The sequence below is a fragment of the Pan paniscus genome, chromosome 8, assembly GCF_029289425.2.
Source record: "Pan paniscus chromosome 8, NHGRI_mPanPan1-v2.0_pri, whole genome shotgun sequence".
Taxonomy (NCBI): Eukaryota; Metazoa; Chordata; class Mammalia; order Primates; family Hominidae; genus Pan; species Pan paniscus.
Window position 1 is genome coordinate 92560491 of NC_073257.2, and position 23119 is coordinate 92583609.

General features: G+C 47.4%; 1 protein-coding gene across 2 annotated transcripts in view; it reads left to right on the forward strand.

Annotated features, from left to right (window-relative positions):
• Positions 1–23119, forward strand: part of SH2D4B (SH2 domain containing 4B) — a 107697-nt gene that overhangs the window by 59775 nt on the left and 24803 nt on the right. Inside the window, exons 5-6 of one of the 2 annotated variants that reach the window (XM_055093074.1) lie at positions 5899–6115; positions 11752–11879. In XM_055093074.1, coding sequence (XP_054949049.1) covers positions 5899–6115; positions 11752–11879 — 345 coding nt within the window. The remainder of the gene's footprint in view (positions 1–5898; positions 6116–11751; positions 11880–23119) is intronic. The other variant, XM_003828218.4, reaches the window with a different exon arrangement.

Below are 23119 nucleotides of genomic sequence, written 5' to 3' on the forward strand. Positions count from 1 at the left end.
AAAATAAATAAAATAAAATAAAATACACGGGGAGAGAGTGAATCCCTTTCAGAAGGGAGAGCATTTGGAAAGGCCCTGCAGAGGAAATGGCATTTGGTTCAGGGAAAATGGGTGGGCGAAGAAGGTGGGACAGGGTGTCATAGCAGAGGGAACTGTGTTGAGCAAAGCAAGATCATTGTGTGCATAGGTCATGGCATGTGTTGCAGTGTGGTGGCAGCCTGGGGTTCTGGTGATGAAAAATGAGGCTTGAAAGATAAGATGAGAAAGAGTTTAAAAAGCATTCATTTAAATTCAGGATGAAAGAGGAGGCAGGTGGAAAGAGGAGGCAGAGCAAAGGTTTATACTGACAAAAAATCGTGAACCATTACAAAGTTGTCACCCGAAGCTACTGCAGTGTGTGGGAAGGAGCACTGGACTGGGAGTCCTGTTCTAGCTCTGCCCGCTTACTAGTGTGACCTTGAGCAAGCTCTTGCTCAGTTGCTCAGTTTCCTCATTTGTAAAATGGGGCTAATCATGTTGAGCTGAGGCCTGTTGGGAGGGTGAAATGAGAGAGAGGAAGTAACAGTGCTTTCTAAGTTGTAAAGGTCTGTGTTCATGAAGTGCTCTTCTTTTTTAGCTACACAATGGGACGGAAAGTTAAGAGCAGGGCTGGTTTCTCATTAGGGATGGAGAATGGAAATCGTCTGGCCCAGGAGCTGCTTGATTGCTCATTAATGTACGGTGTGGCAACTGAAAATGGGAAAGCCTCTGAAAACAGAAAAGATGTGATCATTCAGGCCCTGTGGTTTTAGTTCCTCATCTTAGCCTTTCTTAAAGAATGATGAGTTAAACTCCAGAGCCTGTCATTCACACTCAACAAAACCATTCTGCACTCAATTAATTTAATATGAAAGATATAGTGGGCCATTAATCTATGGGGGAGCAGCAGTTTTTGATAAAACACCCAAATTAAATTTTCCAAGTTAGAAAAAAGGGAAATTATCCCATTTAGTATTACTTGAATACCATTAGTTATTCAGTTCAACAGAGAATTCAGTCAGTTATTCAGCAGAGCTCTGGCTTCTGAGACTCTCTGAATACATCAGGCACAGAAATTCATTTCATAGTTTTTCAACTGTGAACTTGTAGGAGTGTGGAGTTAGATAACATCTAGTTGCCCAGAGATTTAGAGATGAGCTAGCCTGACTTGAGAAATGATATTATTTGTAAAAACTGGACATTTATCATTGCTGCTGTTACTAGGTTAGAAATGTAAGCAGGACTTTGGAGTTGTCAGAGGGACTTGTGTTCACCTGTGGCTCCTTGACCTGTGTCATTCTGGTTGTGGCCTTTAACCAACAATCTGCACACTGGTTGTCTCACTTCTTGCCAGGTTGTTGACAGAGCGGAGTGGGAAACGTGGGCTCAGGCCCAGGTCAGGGTCCAGTGATATGGGTTCCATTTCCTTTCTTCTTAAAAAGGAGTGCGCACCAGAGTCGGGGTCAGTGATACTAAAATGCTGTAGGCTTGAGACAGGTAGAGCCGGAAGGGGCTTGTGGGGGTAGAGTCTGGGCTGGGAGTGGAGTGGGCACAGCAGAATTTTGGGCTGGGAGGACAGCTGAAGGAGAAGACAGAAGAAGGGCTTTCTCTATCCCTTGATGGGATGGGACATCGTGCAGTTTCTCCTTGGACATAACTGACTTGAAACTCTCCTTGAACTCTAGGTGCCACATATTTTTGGTGTTATAACTCAGAATAATGCTAGCCTGAGCTCCCAGGTGGCCGATTAGTGTCCTGCTTAGGGTCCTCTCTCCTCTTGAATTAGCTCAGGAATCCCTGGGGGCTTTATGGTTCCCCAAAGCTGAGTCATTACAACATTCACATGGGTGTGAAGTGCTCTGGTCTTAAGGAACTCCTGCAGTGGCTCCTGGAGGCCACAGGGGGTCACTGTTGGCAGCCATCAGGCGTTGCCCGCAGGGTTCAGGACCACAAGGGTGGTTGGCTGCCGACCTCAGAAGCCTTGGATAAGGGTTGAGAGAGCCCTTTCCCTTGGCCCAAGTTTAGCTGTTGTCGAACTTTGCTTACCTCATCTTGAGTGCCAAACCCATTCTTCCACCAAGGGACCGTGGCTCCTGCAGGCCGAGTCACAAAAGGCCTGTGTGATACCCTTCAGCATCTCGGCTGCCTGTTTTCCCTCCCCAGGGGTCAGAGGCTTTTCCTGCTCACACTTATTTTTTCCATTCTCTGACAAGAGCCCCTGACTCCACACATCTCCTCTGCTCCCACATCACTTCCCCACCTCCACTCAGGGATGGACCCTTTCTAAAGGTGCCATTTCAGCTTCTTTATCTCACAGTAAACACGACAATAACAGATAATATTTAATAAACCTAGCCCATGCCAGGGCTTTCCAAGCCCACCATTTACTGTCCCATTTACATCTCAAAGCAACCCAGTCAGGCCCCCACTTTATGGACAAGGAAAGAAAGTATAGATAAGGTAATTCAGGTTGCCCAAGATCACACGGAGCAGAATTTAAACACATGCACTTTCACATACAATTCAAATCTTTACTGATGCCTTTCCCCATATTATAGGATGATTCATTAATTTTCAGGGACATTGTTCTATTCACCCAAGGGATTACTACAAATTAATGTTGCTTTGAAGCATGGAGTTTCTCTGCAGGATGTAACCGGATCATCTGAATTCTACAGGACACTGAGCTTTTTCTGTCTGGGCAGGGGAGTAGGGTGGGCCTGAGATTTCTGAGCTGACCCGGTTGGTCTGAGTTGGTGAACACAGCTGCACAGAGGCAGGTTTGTAGCTTGGTGGGAGTGTGGTGGAGCTACAGTGCAGAGTGGTGTGTGTGTGTGTGCACGCGCGCGTGTGTGCGAGGGAAGGAGCCCACTGAGCTGAGAAAGTAAGGAAAGTAGGCAGGGCACTTCTCAGGGCCTTACCTGGCAGGCCAAGGTGTTTGTATTTTCTGTGTGCAGTGGGAGCCACTGAAGGCTTTTGAGGAAGAGAATGGTAAGATTAGAGCTGGGCTTTAGGAGAATGGGTTTAATCTTTGTGTGACAAGTGGCTCAAGGCCCCACCTGTCTGAATTCCAAAAACCCGGCTCCCTAGTCTGCATACGATTTCCTTCTGTAACCTGCCTGCCTGTCTGTCACTGAATGTCACTGTCTCTCAGGGGCTGTAATCTTCCAAAAGTCACAGTCCTTGTAGGGCACGAGCTTCTAGTTTTTAGTTTGCAGTCAAATGTCTGCAAAGCCCATCCCCGGGCATCCTGACCTTGTTGGAACCTTTCGTCACAATACAAGGCTGGTATCATGGTGTTCTTAGGGTCTGGAACTTACAGACCTCCCTTTTGAGTTTTAGAAGCCGCAACATACGGATGTCTTCTCAGGGCCACTTGGCAGACACAAGGCCCTTCCTTGAGGAACACAAAAAATGGAAGGCCGGAGAGAGGGGTGTCTTGGAGTCTTGTAACATAAGGAGTGACAAACCACTGAAACCTCGGTTTTCTCTCTGGAATGGCCTCTTCCCTTTTCTTTCTCTGGAAAACTCTTATTGATCTTCCCACACCCAGTCAAATTATTTCCTGTGATGGCTGCTGGCTCCCTAGCAGAATGCGAGGCTGCTGCCCCTAAGCTCTGACAATACTTTATTGGTCTCTTTTTTAAATTATGCTCACTACTTTCTTCATTATGCTAGAGATATTTGTTGGTCTTATTTTCTCAACTTGCCCCTGAGTGCCTTGAAAGAAGGATTTGCTTCACTATTATCTCTGTATCCAACTCAGGGCCTAGTGCAGCGCTAAATACTTAAATTGAGTTCAATCAGTCATACAAAAATACGTATCGCCTGCCGACTGTGTTCTTGGCACTAGAATATAGCAATGAATAGACCAAAGCAAACTCTCCACCTGCCCTCGTGGAGTTCACAGCCTAGTGGATATTCTGTATGGGACACCCATGGGGGCACTTCCATAAATACCTTCTGAGGGACAGACTTCATGCTGCCTTCTTCAGATCTGGGAGATGTTCTGTTCCCAGAAAGGGTTCTTTGACAACTTGTGAAGTAGAAATGCTTTCTTTCAGGAACAGGTCTACTGGCCTTTATCCTGCAAATACTCACAGTGCAGTTCTTGGTAGGTGCCTGCTATGCATGTCTTGAGTGGCACTGGAGTAGAAAGAAACTAAGATTTTACTCTGAGAAGAGAAGGTGACTCACTAGGGCTGGGGCATTAGCCTGGTGCAATTAGAAGAACAAGGCCAGCAAGAGGTTTTTTTGCAAAATAGTTGGATTTTAGAGGCAGATAGGGGCCTGCCAAGATGCAGTGAGACTACAAAATAATTGGTTTTAATTCCAGAATTTGCCTCTAATGGGTTTTGTTCCCTTTCCGGCATTTTCCAGGTCCCAGACCTCCCATTTGAGATTTAGAAGCACAGATATCTTTTCAAGGCCACTTGGCTGAGACAGGGCCCTTCCTTGAGGAGCACAAAAAGATGGAAGAGGTTGTGCGTGGGGGTTCACTCTTATAACCCCAGTACTCTGGGGAGGCCAAGGTGGGAGGATTGCTTTAGCACAAGAGTTCAAGACCAGGCTGCGCAACATAGTGAAGCCCTGTCTCTACAAACAATTAAAAAACTTAGATGGGCATGGTGGCGCACACCTGTAGTCTCAGCTACTCAGGAGGCTGAGGTGGGAGGATTGCTTGAGCCCAGGAGGTTGAGGTTGCAGTGAGCTGTGATCGCACCACTGCACTCCAGCCTGGGTGACAGAGTGAGACCTTATCTCAAAAAATGAATATATATACATCTATTAATATATGTGTATGTGAAGACAGAGGGCTAGAGAGCGGGGTGTCTTGGAGTCTCGTAAGCTGTTAGAGTTAGCAGAAGATCCTCTTCCCCCTCCCTGCCCACACAGTCACCTACCAGCTCTCAAGGTCATGGGAAACCAAGAAAGGGTTCCAGAACTGGGACACCAGTGTTTCCAACAACTCATCTTGTGGTAGCAGGAAGGACAGTTCCTGGCCTGGTCCATTAACCCAGTTGGGCAAATTGCTGTCCTTCCTTGAGCCTCAGTTTCCACATGAATAACATGAGGAGGTTGGGCCAGATGGTCTTTAAATGCTCCTTTGTTTTTTAGTAGGAAAGAGCTCTGGTGTCAGATACACAGGGTTTTAAATCGAAGGTAGCTGCTTGAGTGGTGGGGCCACGGGGTGGAAAGAACTGTGTGGGTTTTAGAGCCAGGCACACCTGGGTTTCTGTCCAGGCTCTGCTCCTTATTAGCTGATTTACTTTGGGCTAGTTACTTAACCTCTCAGAGGCTGGTTTCCTCACCCATAAAGCAGAAATAATGATGTTCCCTGCCTGGGTGGTTGGGGGAAGTCCCTTAGTGAGATAATGCAGGGAAGGTACCAAGCCCAGGGCTTGGCACTGTCAATGTGGGTGACGGTGGTGGTGTCTGGAGATGCTGGCCACCTTGATGGGTGAGCTGAGTGGGCAGAGGATTTGAGGATCTGCTCTGAGCAGGGCACTCCCAGGAAGAAATAGATAGGGAGATGGAAATTTCCACCCCAAGGTGGCTTGGCCATTCTGGAATGGCGTCACAGGAACAACCAGACAACCCTAAACCGTCAGGGTATCTTTACCTCTGTAGGGACAGGCTTGCCCTAGGGGTGCTGCTAGGGCTGGGCGGGGCCTGCTCTGTCATTCTGGGTTCTGAGCTTCCTTGCAGCCAGGTGAATCCTGAGGTTCCTGGACTATTAGTTTGGTGCAAAAGTCATCGCGATTTTTTGCCACTACATTGCAATTACTTTTGCACCAACCGAATACTTCCTGTCCCAGCTGGCGCAGTGCACCGCCTGGGCTGCAGATCTGGGCTAACGTGCTGTCTTTCTCTTTCCAGTGCGCCGGTCCAAGGCGGCTGATGAGGAGAGGAGCCGCCGAGCCCAGCGCGCCCGGGACGAGTACCGACGCCACTCGCTCCGTGCTATCCAGAAGGGCACGGTCGCTGGCCTCAGCTCCATGTTCCGGGAGCTTGGCCAGAGCCATGAGCAGGAGGCAAGACTCTACCACCACCTTCCCGGCCCGGGTCCGCCGCAGCCCCTTGCCCTGCCGGTCAGGTGGGTCCAGGCTCCGCGTTGGTGTGGTTGGGGCAAGGGCCTTGGATTAGGGCGTGGGACACCGGGGTCCCAGTCCCGGTTCTGCCCCAGATTTGCTGTGTAGTTTGGGGCTAGCATTTCCCCTCTGGACCTCAGCCCTAGTCTAGGGTAGGAGAGGGAGGAGAGATGTGGGAGTTGGAGATTTGTAATAACTTTGGAGTTCTGGGAGCTTTGACCTTTTTAAGGTCAAGGATTCCTTTGAGAATCAGAAGAAAGCTGTGTACCTTCTTCCCCCTCAAATATGCATATATAAAGATCTAGAATGTTTGCATACAATTTGAGACTCTAAGGGCCTCCAGTTAAGAACTTGTAAGTGAGACCTCAGATGGGTAAAGCATGGCCGGGCAGCCTGGACACCAGGGCTTGCTGCCTGTCGGAGCCCCAGGCAAGCCAGTTTTTCTCCAATTGGAATAGTAGGTTTGCAGTTTAGCATGGTTTGTTGCAGGCGGGTCCTCACACACATTTGTGTCCCCTGAGGGTTTGTTTGGCAAGGGCACTTAGGTGACTGTCCGAAATTGCCAGGACCAAAGGTTAGGAGGTTGCAGGGAACCCCTCTTCCTTCTACCTGCCCCCACCTTAGGCCACCCCAAGGTTTGGCCTCTCTCCTCTTGGGTGCCCTCCTTCCCTCATCATTGTTGAACAACCACTGTCCCCAGGAGGGCCAGAGGCTGGGTGGTGAGCACCTGCCGGCTCCTTTAACCTCAGGTAATCTGCAGAAGAGTCCAGTCACCCCCAGATAATGAAGGGGTATCTGAGTTTTGCTTTGCTTCTGCCTGCAGTCTAGGGACAGTTGATGATGTCTTCATTTCTTCCCGTCCCCCCTTCCCACCCTTTCCTTTCTTGTCAAGTATAAGATTCCCAAACCAGAAGGTTTAAAAAGGTATACTGAGAAATGGCTGACTCCCTGTCTCCCTCCATCTACTCCATTCCCCCTTCTTCCAGAGGTCACTACTATTCTTAGTTTTTTTTTTTTTTCTTTTTTTGAGACAGAGTCTTGCTCTATTGTCCAGGCTGGAGTGCAGTGGCGTGATCTCAGCCCACTGCAAGCTCCGCCTTCCAGGTTCACTCCGTTCTCCTGCCTCAGCCTCCCAAGTAGCTGGGACTATAGGTGCCCGCCACCACACCCAGCTAATTTTTTGTATTTTTAGTAGAGATGGGGTTTCACTGTGTTAGCCAGGATAGTCTCAATCTCCTGACCTTGTGATCCGCCCACCTCGGCCTCCCAAAGTGCTGGGATTACAGGCGTGAGCCACTGCGTCCGGCTCTGTTCTTCGTTTTTTATGTATCCACTCACTTTGTTTTTGCAGTTACCGTCATGAAAGGCCTTATTCCTCCTCTTTTTTTTTTTGTGGAAAAGTTTGCATTTTATGCATGGGGTTCTGCACTTTGATTGCTTTCCCCTCATTTAACTAGTTTTTAGAAGGCTTTTCATATCAATTCTTATATTATCTATTTAGGCTTTTTTTTTAACAGGTGCATAGTATTCTATACGATGTGCTGTAAATGATCTTTTTATTGTGTTGTCTTTTCCTTATTGATTTCTAAGAACTCCTTACATATTAGGGAAGAGGATTCTTTTGTCTGTGATAAACATTTTTTCTCAGTTTGGCACTTATTTTTTGATTTTCATATGAAATTTTTTGTCATGCAGGAATTCTTGATTGTTACAAGGTCAAATTTTCTTTTATATCTTCTTTTTTGTTTTGAGACGGAGTCTCACTCTGTCTCCCAGGCTGAAGTATAATGGCACCATCTTCGGTCACTCACTGCAACCTCCGCCTCCCAGGTTCAAGTGATTCTCCTGCCTCAGCCTCCTGAGTAGCTGGGATTATGGGTGCGTGCCATCACACCCGGCTAATTTTTGTATTTTTAGTAGAGACAGAGTTTCACCATATTGGTCAGGCTGGTCTCGAACTCCTGACCTCAGGTGATCCACCTGCCTTGGCCTCCCAAAGTCCTGGGATTACAGGTGTGAGCCACCACACACGACCTCTTTTATATTTTCTAAATTTGGGGGCATAGTTAGAAAAGCCATCTCCTCATCTATGCTTTTTAAAAGAAACCTAGAATTTGTCCCTCAGGCCCATTTGATGGAGCCACATGGACCATGGTGCAACCTGGCTCTGGGCTGGCTTTGTGCAGCCAATAGGGGAGCAGTGGCCTCATCCAGAGTGAGCCTCAAAGGGGACAAGCAGCTGTGCATACAGGGCAGCAGGCGCAGGCAGTGAGAGGGCCCTCCTACCAGCCTCTCTCCTGTAGCCGCCCCATGGGACGGGTGCCCATGGCCTCACTGCTGTCACCTCTGTGGCGCCTGTCAGCACACCTCATCTGTTTGTGCTAAGGGCAGATGCATGCCGCTGATGGGAGGAGAGGTTCAGATTCAGGAGTGAGGCTTTGGGCCAAGTGGCCTCGTGGAATACACATCTAGTATTTATACTCTTTTTTTTTTTTTTTTTAGTTTTGAGTATTTATTATCCTTATTTTAATAAAATTTATTTAATTGTACATTTATTAGATTTAACTTTTCTAAAAAAATTTGAGACTGAGTCGCTCTGTCGCCCAGGCTGGAGTGCAGTGGTGGTCCGATCCTGGCTCACTGCAACCTCTGCCTCCCAGGTTCAAGTGATTCTCCTGCCTCAGCCTCCCAAGTAGCTGGGATTACAGGCGCGTGCCAGTACACCTGGCTAATTTTTTGTATTTTTAGTACAGATAGGTTTTCACCATGTTGGCCAGGCTGGTCTTGAACTCCTGACCTCAGGTGATCCGCCCACCTCGGCCTCCCAAAGTGCTGGGATTACAGCCATGAGTCACTGTGCCCGGCCTGTTACATTTATTTTTTAATGATGACTGTGTTTAACAACTGGCTTAGAAAATTCCTGAAAATTTAACAGTCAGCTCTTGTGGACCAGTATACAAGCTGCTCACATATCTTTTTACCCAGGCCCTACTCTTTACTGCTGGTATGACTTTGGCTAGTAATTTCAGTGCCAGTATCTATACTAAGGAAATTATCTGCAAATTGGAAAAAGCGCAAAGATGATTATCATAGCATTATTAATAATGGCAAAAAGTCAGAAGCAATGTAATTGTTTACAGTGAATTTTGGTTAAGTCAATTCACTGGAATGTTTTCTGAAAATAAAAGTGACTCCTTTGAAGGGTTTATAACAAGGGAAAATGCCATAGATTAGCTGAAAAAGAAAAAGGAAGTGAAAACTGTCTAATTTATATAGAATGATCAAAATTTTAAGGTATATAAATGTAGCATTTATATTCTGGGGGAGTCAGATTCCCTGCTTAGAAACTCTCTGCTTAGAAACGAATTCAAATCGACTGCTTAGAAACAGAGGGACAAGAGTGAGTGAATTTATTTTTTGCTGTTATATATAACTTCCTATTGCCTTCTAAGGAAAGCGAGTCCTAGAAACTAGAGGAGTTTTTCCACCGAGCACAGCTATTTTTTGGGGGATGCAAATGTGGAAGAAGAGGCTGGGTGAAGCAGGCTGCCCTGCACTGCTTAATGAAGAAAGACATCTGACGTTACTGAGAAGGAAGAGTGTGAGGACTGGGAACACAGGCTGGCTCTCTGTAGGGCTGTAGGGGGTAAAGGAAAGCCCAGAGTGGCAGTGAGTGGGAAAACAGGGGCTGGAGGCCAACTCCACAGATGACGGCTGTAAGCCATGCAATGTAACCTCACCCTCTGTCCTTCCAACATCTTTTCTCAAATCTACAGTGTTCACTACTGTGTGTGTGCATGCATGTGCATGTGTGAATGTATTCAGTTTAGGGCGAGTGAAGAAATGCCCCATGGATTTATTCTGGGCTTATAAGGAGGTACGCTGAGCACAGTGTCAAAGTGAGGGTACAGGGCAAATACGGAGACCACATGAGAAGACAGCTGACATTGATTTTATAAAAAACAAGGATAACCATGAATTCTAAATGCCAGTACTATTAGGTGGATGACAACAACAAAATAAGAATTTACCAGGCTCCTGTCACTCAGTTGGAAATGGCGAAGAGGCTTTGGTTGTTCAAGGTGGGCTGTTGCCTTGTTCCTCAGATGCTGTATTGTTATTATTATTTTGAGACAGAGTCTTGCTCTGTTGCCCAGGCTGGAGTGCAGTGGCACGATCTCAGCTCACTGCAACCTCCGCCTCCAGGGTTCAAGCGATTCTCCTGCCTCAGCCTCTTGAGTAGCTGGGAATACAAGTGCCTGCCACCATGCCTGGCTAATTTTTGTACTTTTAGTAGAGATGGGGTTTCACCACAACTCCTGCGCTTTTGTAAGGCAGAACCAGGACAGTGAACAGAGAGAGAAACCGGAGAACCTCAATTTGCTCTGGAAATGGCTGAGATTTCCTGCCCAGAAAATAGAAAGTATGACAGAGGAAATGGAGGTGGAAGGAAACAAAACCGCACATTGGTAACTATGGATGGAATGGGTGAGGGACTGAAGGCACGGAGGGCGGGAGGAGGAGGGGCACGGGAAGAGTTTAGATGGGGGAGCAGATCAGGCCAGACTGGTCTTGGCCTCCCAAAGTGCTGGGATTACAGGCGTGAGCCACCGCGCCCGGCCCAGATGCTGTATTTTTGTGCCATGATTTCATGCACCATGGTGTTACTGCATTGTACTTCACCACACAGTTGTGGGTGCCCCTGTCACGTGTCGTGTGCTGCCAGCTCTTAACTATGCTTTCAGTGTAGCCCGAGTGCAGGGGGGTCTCATGTGTCCAAGTCTGTGTAAGCATCTGGGAACCGCAGTTTAGACACGAAAGCAATGACGAGCTTGGCTCACCTGTGAGAAAACTTTAAAACGTTATCTACTCCCTCGTCTAAACTCTTCCCGTGCTCCTCCTCCTCCCGCCCTCCGTGCCTTCAGTCCCTCACCCATTCCATCCGTAGTTACCGACGTGTGGTTTTGTTTCCTTCCGCCTCCATTTCCTCTGTCATAGTTTTTATTTTCTGGGCAGGGAATCTCAGCCATTTCCAGAGCAAATTGAGGTTCTCCGGCTTCTCTCTCTGTTCACTGTCCTGGTTCTGCCTTACAAAAGCGCAGGAGTTGTGGCAAAGGCAGGCATCCCCTCAGAGGGCGGGGAGGGAGAGGTAAGGAGGGGACAAGACCCAGAATTCTTTCTGAGAGAGAGAAGGGGATGGGACACACTCATTTCTTTCCGTCAGGAGCCTCCTTCATCCATGCTGGTATTTATGCCCTGGCCATGCTCGAGGGAAAATGTGCCTTTTCTTTCCCTCAGACATCCCCTCCTAGCCTCTTTTCATTCCCACCTGTGTGGCTGTTTTTTGAAACAATCGGTAACAGTTTTCTTTTAAATAAATAATAACAGATGGTACATTATAATCTGCAAAATGCCTTCGAGTACCTGGGCTGTTTTAATCCTCTTTGTAGGCATGGATATGGGCACCATGCTTAGCATATTCATTCCCTCATGGCCCTCCCCTGCCCCTTCTTCCACCCCCTCTTCCTGCTCCTTCTTTTACCTTCCTCTCCCTTCCTCTTTCCTTCCCCTCTGCCTTCCTCTCCCTCCGCTCTTTCTCCCTCCCTGACTCTTCTGCCCTCCCCCCTTTCTTTCTCTTCAGCAGGACCTGGGAGCGCCCGCTGCGCCCAGTCTCCAGAGATGTCATCGTCCGCTGGTTTAAGGAGGAGCAGCTGCCTCGCCGAGCTGGCTTTGAGAGGAACACCAAGTTCATCGCCCCCTGGTTCCATGGTAGCACCATTTTTCTGGGCCCTGTGCCAGATGATTTCCACATCTTTGCCTCTCTCTGGGGTTGGGGAGGGGTGCTGAAGGACAGTTATAATCAGGGGGCAGAGGACTTTAAGCAATCTCCATTCTGTCCCTCTCCCAGTGGGAGTCCAGGAGGCTGCAGGCCCCAGGGATGCTCAATGGGCCTCTCAACTCTTCTGGGAAGGGATGAACATGGCTCTCGCCCACTGCTGTCACCTCACAGCCTCTGTAGCCACCAAGGGCCCCTCAGAGGCATCTTCTTTGTGGTCATAAGACAGTGAGCCCTGAGAGTTGCATGAGCTCCTGGTGGCTAGGACCCCCATCCCTGGATCCTGGCCACAGCCTGTCACACTGTAGGCTCTGGGTACATACTTGTTGATTAGATGACAGATGGCTGAATGAAGAGGTCAGTGTCACCCAAACATAGACTGTTAGGGCAGGGTGGCTCCTTGAAAGTCCCTCCTTGCTCACCTTGTTTCCAAAGCTCTGGCCTTTTTCCTGTTCCTCAAACAAGCCATCCTCTTTCCCATCTCAGACCTTTTGTGCTTGCCGTGGCTCTGCTCACGTTTTCTGTCTTTCAGCAGCTCTTTGCATGGCTGGCACATTCTCATTTTCCATCTCAAACATCCCCTCCTCAGAAAGGCCTTTCCTGAACTCCTTACCTACAGCAGCCTTCCCCAGTGTCCCTCAGCTCACCCTGCTCATTTCCTGGACAGAGTGTGCCCAGTTGGTATTTATCAGATTTACTTATTGTCTGTCCTCCCACCTGAATGTGAGCCTGTGAGGTTAAGGAGCTTGTTTGTTTTCCCTGTGCCTGGCTCAGTAAGTATCCATGGGAAGAATGGATGAAGGTGGGAAGAAAATGTCTGGATTGGGATTAGATCCCAGGCTTTACAGTTCCGAAGAACAGCCATTGCTTCTCTGCATTGAAAATCCAGAGCCACACATGTGAGGGTCAGATTAGCCTTCCCAGGTGGTCTTAATGCTTGGTGAGGTCAGGGACCTATGTATTAGGCCTCTCTGTATTCAACCCTCACCCCTGCCTCTCACCCAGGGACCAAGTACAGAAATACCTCCAAGATGAGCTTGCCATCTTCCTCTGTTGCCACTGCTGTTGAGCTCTCCAACCCAATGAATAGCATCCGTGTCATGTTGGTCAGATTGGATATGCCTCGGTCACAAATGCTTCTGAAGTCTCAGTGACCCCCACCAGTCAAGGTTTATTTCTTACACATGTTACGTGCCCTTGGGAGTTGGTTCAGACTTTAGTCTGCGCCTCAGCCTGAAGGAGCTGCCTCTATTTAAAACGCTGATGGTCAGTCAGGCGTGGTGGCTCACGCCTGTAATCCTAGCACTTTGGGAGGCTGAGGCGGGAGGATCACTTGAGGTCAGGAGTTTGAAACCAGCCTGGCCAACATGATGAAACCTTGTCTCTACTAAAAATATTTAAAAAAATTAGCCAGGTGTGGTGGCAGGCCCCTGTAATCCCAGGTACTCAGGAGGCTGAGGCAGGAGAATTGCTTGAATCTGGGAGGCAGAGGTTGCAGAGAGCCGAGATTGCAACATTGTACTCCAGCCTGGGCAACCAGAGCGAGACTCAGTCTCAAAAAAAAAAAAAAAAAAAAAAACATTGATGATCTCATGACAGAGGGAAATGAGAGACTTGGAGAACCACACATTGGCTCCTAAAGCTTTTGCAGGAAACTGACACGTGAAGTTGTTGCTCACATTCTGTTAGCCAGAACCAATGTGGCGTCCATGGTACAGTGGATAGTTTCGAAGGATAATCTAGTCTGTTATGACCACCGTCCACTTTCAGACCTCTTTCTTCTCCCAGGTCACCACACATCTGGCAGAAGGTTGGACTGGCTCTTTAGGGCTCAGAGAGAAGACAGCACTCATGGCTGACTGAGCCATGTGTCCCTGGAGCTGGTGCTGGGGATTCTCTGCCTCTCCCTTCTGTCCCAGTTATGTGTCCCTGTAGCCCCAGTAGAACTTCCATTTAAGTCACCACTGTGCTTTTTCTTCAGACGTTACTATGGTCATGGAAGTGCAGCACTGGCATCTTAGGGAGCTGTGGAGTGTAACTCAGGAGTGGCACGTGGGTGAGAGTGGGCAGCTGTGCCGGGTGCTCCAACTGCCTTTGGCAGCCAGTGGATAAGGTGCGACCAAGGTGCTCAAATTATTTTTAGCTTTGTTTTCTTTTTTGACTTTTTTTTTTTTTAAAAGGTAACTTTTATATTGTCACAGAACAAACAGAAGCAAGATTTAAGTCTCACAATTTATGTAGCTAATTTCATGTTCTTCTGACAGTTCTACCATAAAGCATGCAGAAAAGTTGCTGTTACACAGGCTGGAGCTATTTTGTGACAGAATTTTCATTGATCTGTGACAGAAGGAAAGAAAAAGGCTCACATATGGAGGGTGGCCAAGTAACTTTGCTTAGAAAGGACTGTGTCATATTCTAAGATTATATCCTTTCCTCGGTTTTAGTGTTAAAATGTCCTATCTTTTATGAATTGATAGGATAGTAAGTCATGGTTATTTTTATATATTGCCTTTGCTTGAAAAAGTAAAAAGTTAGCAGCCCGGGACCTCCCCCACTCCTGCTTTTTTTTTTTTTTTTTTTTCAACTTTACTCACTTATAAAATCCCAAAGTCTGGAACAGTGAGTGTGTTCCCACTTCTCTTTCAATATAGGAATTCCCTGGTGGAGGGGCTAGGACTTCCTCTGTACCAATTCCTACAGAGGCAGGTGGCCTGCACCAGTCTAATTTGTTAAGGAGTTTTTGCTGCAGGTTGGCAGGGGACTCGGCTCTCGCTGGGCTTGGTTGGGCATCTCAGCTGGGGCATCTCTGCACCATGGATCTATTACACTCTTCTGGGACCAGTGGGCCAGCTCAGGCATGCTGTTCTCATGGTGACAGGACAGACATCAGAGAGCAACTGGAAGCATGCCAGGCTCTTGAGCCCTAGTCTTAGAGCCAGCACCTTGTCACTTTGCCTTGTACCTCACAGAGCTGAGGAATGGGAAAATATATTCTGTCTTTTGCTTACGAGGAACTGCAGAGTCCTATGTCAAAGGGTGTGGCAACAGAGAGGGAAGAAGAATTTGAGCCAATAATATAATCTGTCAGAATCCCAATACAAATCTTTTCTTTCCCAAATAAAAGAGTCTTAGTTAATTCAGTTAGATTTCATATGCAGGTTAAACATGACTACTCGAATGATTTCCTTCCCTTTCCTCAAACACATGTGGATTTGTGCCAGTGTTATCCAAACAGCAAGTAGACAAAGAATCTGAAGATATGGGGTCCATTCTAGAACTTAGCGGCTCTGAGACCTTGGATGTGTCCTTTAAATTCCCCATCTGTGAAACTGGCGTTGTAACATCTACTTCACAGGACACTTACGAAGATTGAGCCAACAGGAGTGCTTTGTCCACCATAAAAAGCCATGCCAGTGTGTTTCCTGATGTTTCCTGGGATCTGGGGTCAACCACCAGAGGCTCCTTTGGGAAATCAGGTTTGGGGAAATGGGCACAGAGTGCAGAGTGAGAGGGGACTGGGAACAGGCTTTTCTCTGGGACCACAGGGTTCTAGGTAGAGTCTCCTGGGTTACAAAGAGTGATAGTAATTCCTTGTTTCTCCTTCGTTTATTGTTATGTTCCAGGAATTGGGAGAGAGATTGTAGTTATATCAAACTACTTGTGAGAAATGCTAGTACATATAACCTTGGCTTTGGGGAAAAAAGTATTTTCGAAATTCGACATGTATCTATTAAGAACGTTCTCTGTCTGAACATTGGCTCAGTCAGAACCCATTTCTCTTCCTGAGCTTTACTTCTTTCTACAAAAACAGTCACAATGTGGTCTATGATTTATTGTCTGGGTGACAACCCATTGGCTGCCTTGCTGCTTGCCCACAGGGCTTGGCACAGAATGGGACTACCCGGTGGGTGATATCATTGGCATTGATAAATTATCTCCATGTGACCCTGCTCAGGTGCTGGGAGTGGATCTCAAGCGTGGCCTCACCTGGGCTTGGGTGGGCCTTTGGCTGTCCTCTGTAGGGTGTTATTGGCATGCTTCTTCGTGAGCAAGCACAAACGGGGGACCCCACCTGGGAGGAGGGTACTCCCCAGCCATGTAGACAGTGCAGGGATCCCAGCAGTGAGGGGCAGCTTTCTTGTGAGATGTGAGAGCTCCAAAGTAGAATGGACACTTCTTCCCACCTGCTTCCACTGTGACCTCAGAATACATTCAGAGAAGAGCACTGAAGGTCACAGAGCTGCTAGGGTCTAGAATGGGCCCCACATCTTCAGACTCCTCCGGATTGCTGTTTGGATGACAGCACACAAACAAAACATTGCTGTGTTTGAGGGAAGGGAAGGAAATATAAATCACAGAAGTCATTTTAATGATTACTTCGGGAATGTTTGTCTTGGAAAGGAGAAGCTGTGGGGAGGAATGGGTAGAGGAACAGAACCACCCCCTCAGTCTCTGGAGTTCTGTCTTGAGAAAGGGGGATTGCTAAAAAGGTCAAAACTGGGCTCCAGGTGTGTGAGGCTGTTTTTGTGTTGCTGTAAACAAATACCCGAGGCTGGGTAATTTATAAAGAAAAGTGGTTTAATTGACTCACAGTTCTGCAGGCTGCACAGGAAGTAGCACCAGCATCTGCTTGGCTTCCAGGGAGGCCTCAGGGAGCTTTTACTCGTGGCAGAAGGCGAAGCTGGAGCAGGCATGTCATGTGGCGAGAGTGGGAGGAAGGTGGGTAGTGGCAGGTGCCACACACTTAAACAACCAGATCTCATGAGAACTCACTCACTGTGGTGAGGACAGCACCAAGCCATGAGGAATCTGCCCCCATGACCCAAACACCTCTCACCAGGCCCTACTTCCAACACTGGGGATCATGTTTCAACATGAGATTTGGGTGGGACAAATATCCAAACCATATCCCTAGGGATGGATGGGGATTCTGAAGAAACACATTTCACTTTAGTAGAAGAAAGAGCATTTTTGATGGCTGCACCTTGCTATTTGGGCAGTCTTGATGGCTAGCGAACCCCCCAGAATGGGGAGTGAGGGCCTTTACACCCTCTGCTCCTGACCTCTGCCATGCAGTGTGGTTCTGAGGGCAAACACTGCTGATATTGCTCCAGGGCCCTGCCCCTGCCAAGCCACTGAAGTTTGCTCAGGTTGTCATGAACATTGGAAAGGTTGGCCGGGGCCTGGGGCTGGCCACAGGGTAGGTGCCTGGGAGTCTGTGGGCTGAGGACTGAGGATGTTCTCCACCGTGTGACTGTCGGACTTCACCTTGCTCATTTCTCTGTTGATGTTGTGTTGATGGTATAGAAACTGAGGTGTAAGCAATGGTGATCCCCTCCTGGGTAGCCCTCCTGGGAGCCCTGTGGATGAGGGGCAAACCCACTGGCCGTCCTGCAGGGAGGAAACCCCCAGAGAGGTGGAAAGAACTGTGCCCTGGGAGGCAGCAGCTGAGTGGGAATGGAGTTGGGGCTTGGCCCCTCTGACTGCATACACTGGGAGGGAGGTCACCTCTCTGAGCTGTATGGAGCAGGAAGGGGTTGGACAGGCTGGCTGCTGCTGACCTTTGCCATCCTCGGGCTTGATGCTGCCATGCAGTCCTGCATCCCATGGCACTGCCAATTACTGCAAGAGCTGGTCATGGTTAGCCCTTTACAGGTGACCCCACTGAGGACCAGAGAGCTTGAGAAACTATCCCACATTTGTCCAGCAGTCAGCAGGGGAGCTGGGATGAAAAACCAGGTTTCTGGCTCTTAGTTTTACCTATTCCATTCTGGCTGTCTCTTTGCATATACTGCCATCCAGGGATGGAAACTGGGACAGAAAAGTGCCCTCTCTGCATTTACAATCCCTTACTGTATATTCGGAGAACTTCTTTTAGGCTCGGCCTGGGTTCTTTATTTTAAATCTCACCCCTCCTCATTCCTGACCTTGGCAATCAGAGCTGGCACTGGTTTCCTGACCCAGCTTGAGGGAAAATCTGGGGATGCCCTGTTTGGTCTTTGGGATTACTCCCAGGAACTAGAATTTCTGGAGCTAAGAGGGAGAGAGTGTGCCAGTCCAAACCCCTGTTCTTGGCTTCCAGGATTAGTAGGAAGACAGGAAATGCTGGTGAAGATTTGGAATCTGTTGAGAGGGGACAGTTAGGATGGGGTTCTTGGGATCTTGGCAGTGTGGACCCAGGCACTAAAAATTCGTGTTTAGCAAGGAATTGCTGAAGAAACCAGGAGTGGAGAAAATAATAACACCCACTACATAGTAGTGTTGTGAGGATTAAATGTATCAACATTTTTAAAGTGTTTAGAGCATGGTGTCATGCAATAAATGCTTTGGTTTGTTATAAGGAATAGACAAACATGGTGGCACATCAGGAACCGAGGCACGTGCAAGGTGGTTCATCTCTTTATGGCATACTAAGTTATGTCACTGCTATCACTCAGAAATAAAGAAAAAGACCTGTGCACAAAAGAAAGATGACACTGATTTAGCCTTCCAAAAAAAAAGTGCAAGTCTGAATTTTCTTCTATTATGAGTATGATACCCATCTTGAAATATTTTTTAAAAGTCATTAGGTGTAACGCAGGGGCCATTTGGAAGGTTGGTTAGCATGTCACAATCCATCATGGCAAGCGAGATTGCTAATTTTCTTCTCTTGGGCAGAATTTGGAATGGAAATTTTCTACCAACTCTGACCTCAAATGCAAAACTTTCTAAAGGAGAAAAAGAAGTAGGTCAGTTGACCCACTTTCCTCTTAAGTTCTTGCTTTAGCGGTTCCAACTGAAAAATAAAGGAATATTTTCCTTCATGTTTTTTTCAAGTGTGCACTGGCTATCTAGTCTCAAAAAGAGACTACAAAGAAGAATGAGACTATTTTTGCTTTAGGAAAGCGTAGGTTGTAATGGTGTTCCTGAAATTTTAACCCTTTTCTATCAGCTGTCTGTAGTTCTGGTGTCCACTTTGCTTCCAAGCCTCGCATCCTGTATGGGGCTGTGTCTGTCTGGTGCACAAAGGTACCTTTTGGATCAGTGGCATCCCTGGGCAGAGGACATCTGACTTTTTACTTCTTGTCAGATGTACATTGGCTGGTATCCATGGGATGTGGTGGTTGGCCTCACCTGTGGGATTATATTGGCTTTTTGTGTTTTAACTAATAATTTGGGAACAGTTACTTTGTGCTGGCATTGTGTCCAGTAAACCTTGAACATCCAGTATTTCACTTACTTCCCAAACAACTCTCTGGACTGGGTAATAATGGTAGCCATTACATACATAGTGCTTACAGTATGCTGGACCGTCTTCTAAACATTTCTCATATGTTCATTTATTTAGTCCTATGTGACATCACCATGCACTTGCTGCTAGCATTAGCCCCATTTCACAAATGAGGAAGCTGAGGCACAGAGAGGTGAAGTCAGTTGCCCATGGTTATGTTTTTAGTAAGTGGGGGAGGTGGGATTCAAACCCAGGTGATCTGGGTTCAGAATCCATGCTCTTACCTGTGATGCAGTGCAGCCTTGCTGCCATCTCACAGCTGAGGGGAAGGTTCAGTGGCTGCTCCAGGGCACACGGTGCTCTGGGGAATCAGTTCCTTTCTAGTCCAGGTGGTCTCCTTGAGGGTGGAGAGGTGGCCATTTTCTTTAGGAGGTGCCCAGCCATCTCTGGGCTGTGGAGCCAACACTGCCCTGCCTTACTGCTAACCAGGAAAGTGTCTGCTCCTCCTGAGGCTGGTGCCACCCTCCTATAGAATTCCTGAAGAATGCCATCTGGGTTCCCATATAGTTTGCAAAGTACTTAATGCGATTAGGGTAAAACAGGGAATTGTGTGTTTCAGATTGTTGAGTTACCTAGACAGGGGCAAGAGAAGACAGACTCCCTGAGTAAAGGCATGTAAATAATTCATTTGTTGATTATTACTGTCAAGTTTGTGTTGAGTGCTAAGTACAGGGTGTGTGGTGATGAACAAAACTGATGCCTTCCCTACCCTCATGGAACTTACATTCACTTGTGAGAATAACAAAAAATTCAAACTGATGTAACCTAAAAGAGAATTTTCAGCTCATAAGACTGAAAAACCCACAGATAGGTCTAGCTTCAGGCTTTGCTTGATCCAGGGAGCTTAGGCTTTTCAGCAACCAGACTCTCTCCATCTCTCAGCTCTGTTGTTTTCATTACCAAGCAATGCATCAGCCTGAGGTTGCATGCCTGTATTCTCCCAGGCTCAAATCCAGCAGAAGAAAGGGCCTGCTTGTCTCTCAACAGCCCCAGTATTAGTCCCAATAATCTGCTTTGTTGGGTCTGGGTTGGTCATATGTTCACTTCTGGACCAGTCACTGTGGTCAGGCAGGTGATCTGCCTTGATTAGCCAGCCCTGGGTCATATGATCATGCCTAGAGTAGGTGGGTGGAGAACACCCTATTGGAACTGCACAGACTGAGAGTACGTGGCTTCCCGAAAGGTCACAGTTCCCTTGCCAGAAGACAGCCACTGAATGATACCGGGCAGGCAAGACCAATCTGTGTCCACCACATAGGGAAAAATAACCTGGCTTCTGCTCTAGTGAAGCTGTCAGTCTAGTCAGTGAGACTGACATTAAACAATCATGCCATAAATGTATACATCCAATGGAGGTCAGTATTATACAGGATCTTGCCATAGCCAGTTTCAGAAGTCATTTTACTGGGTGATACCACTCTCTCATGAACAGCAGCATTGGTGATTAGAACCTGGCAGGTCAGCTTGGAGCAGACATTCATAGGCATGGATATTGCCTCTTGTGCATAAATATATCTGGGACCAAGAAACTCGTCCAGTGAAACCCTTGTCTGAGCAGTTAGCCATGGTTAAATTTCATTTGGCATTATAAAAAAAAGAAGGCCTTTGAGCTCATTCATCACAATCTCTGTGGCTTTAGGATGCTTTGAGATACTGTTGAGAATGAAGAGCTTAATAATTCCAGCCTCCTTAATGATACTGTCTGGAAAGTATGGCGGTCAGAAAGGAAAGTCACAAAAATGAATGAGAAATAGCTAAGTGGTAATGGAGGTGTTGTCAGCCGTTGAGGCGTAGCTGCGGTGAAAGCTTTAAGAAATATGCACGTCAGATAAATTGAGGTCCATAAAAAGTAAAACGTCGTGGCTGGCCTGCCTGCGTTTCTTTCTTTTGAGGGTGAAGTCCTAACCGAGAAATAAAAAGAGCTCATTTGGTTACTCAGGTTCAATTCTGAGCTAATAATTTCAGGGAATGGAATGGAGGTGGAGGGGCTGGGAACAGAATTCTGGGTTGGCTTTGAGGATTTGCTAACATACGGATTTATGGCTCTGTTATTGCAGAGTGTCTTCTGAAAGTATACTTACAATGCCTTTCCTTTCCCGGGGTGCAGCTGATTAGTGCCCATGGAGTAAATATTGTAATAGTGAACATGAAGTTGTTGGTGCTATCTGAGAACATCTGTATGGAATTCAGGGAGACGAATAGGGGAGGTGTCAGGAAGGATGCACCGGGATTTGTGCTCAGGGTGTAGTAACAGAGGAGTTAGGCACTGTTGGCCCCACTGAGGTGGGGCCAGCGGGGCTGCAGTGGCCTGCCTGTGATAGTCAGTGCTGGCGCAGGAAGGGTGAAAGCAAGCCTGGACTTGTTTGTCAGGCCAGTGTTCCTCAGCTCTTCTGCATTCCCTGCCCTCTCATCTTTACTCACTGCAGCCTGTAACCATGGGAGAGAGGGTAGCTACCCTGAAGGATCTCTGTCCCTGTGTCACAGCCCTGTCCTGTTCTACAGAGGCCCAACCGGGAGTGCTATGGTCAGTATGGCAGCCTCAGGTGCTTGGGCCCAGAGGAGCTCTGGACACCTGCAGATGGGCCCAAATGTGTCTCTCCTGAAGTCTCCATCAAGGCCCCCAATCTAAATGCTGGGCTTCTGCCTCAGTTCCCTTAATTATAACTCTGCCACTTAATTCACTTCTGCCACTGACCCTTGGACTTTGTGGCTTAGGCCAAGGCCTGGCTGCAGCAGCCACTGTGGTCCTATCATCCATTGTCCTCCTGGGATTGTTTCACTTAATATGGCCAGTAACTGTGGGTGATACTAATGTAATTCCATCTGACCACTTAAGAGAGATTTACTTGTTCAAGATCAGGCCATAGTGGCAGAGAGATGATTGGAAATTGCTTTGTTTGGCTTTAGCACCAGCTTTCAACAGGATAGTATATTTAATCTCTTTGTCCTTGGGGATGGATCTACCCAAACTGAAAAGACTCTGTCCTGGAGTCTGGGCACTCTTCCGTTTTGCAGATGTTTGCAGCCACTCCTTACCCTCCACATCAGGCTTCTTTGGGCATTGCTTCTTGAACTGTGGTCAGCCTTAAAATTGGTTAGGACTTGGAAATGATATCTTGGCTCATCCAAAACAGCAGTCTGCTGAGAGACTTCCGTAGGCTTTGTGGCAGGAACAGGTTATACAAATCCACACCTTGCCCACACATTCTCCAGGTCATTGTGCATGGAAGGCTGATATGGTTGGGCTCTGTGTTCCCACCCAAATCTCATGTTGAATTGTAATTCCCAATGTTGGGAGAGGGACCTGGTGGAAGGTGATTGGATCATGGGGGGCGGTTCCCTCTCTTGCTGTTCTCATGATAATGAGTGAATTCTCATGAGATCTGGTTGTTTAAAAGTGTGTGGTACCTTCCTTTTCACTCTCTCCTGCCCCCATGTGAAGATGTGCTTGTTTCCCCTTCACCCTTCTGCCATGATTATAAGTTTCTTGAGGCCTCCCAGCCATGAAGGTCATGGAAAATGGCCATGCTTCCTGTACAGCCTGTGGAATTGTGAGTCAATTAAACCTCTTTTCTTCACAAATTACCCATTCTCAGGTAGTCTTTATAGTAGTGCGAGAACAGAGCAATACAAAGGCTCTGGATGTAGAATCTGGATGTGGGTTGTACCTGGGGAGGACAGGTTGCTTACTGTCTAATAAGAGTACAAGCCTTGTGAATATGACTGACTTAAAAGAATGCTGCCTCCCTATCCCAGCTCTGCCATTTATTAGCTACAAGACCTTGGCAAGTAACTCAGTCTCTCTTAGCCTGATTTTCCACTCTACAAAAATGGGGAGAATAAAAGTATCTACCTCAAAGAATTGTTACAAGGATTGAATGAGCTAGGGCTTATCAAGCTCTC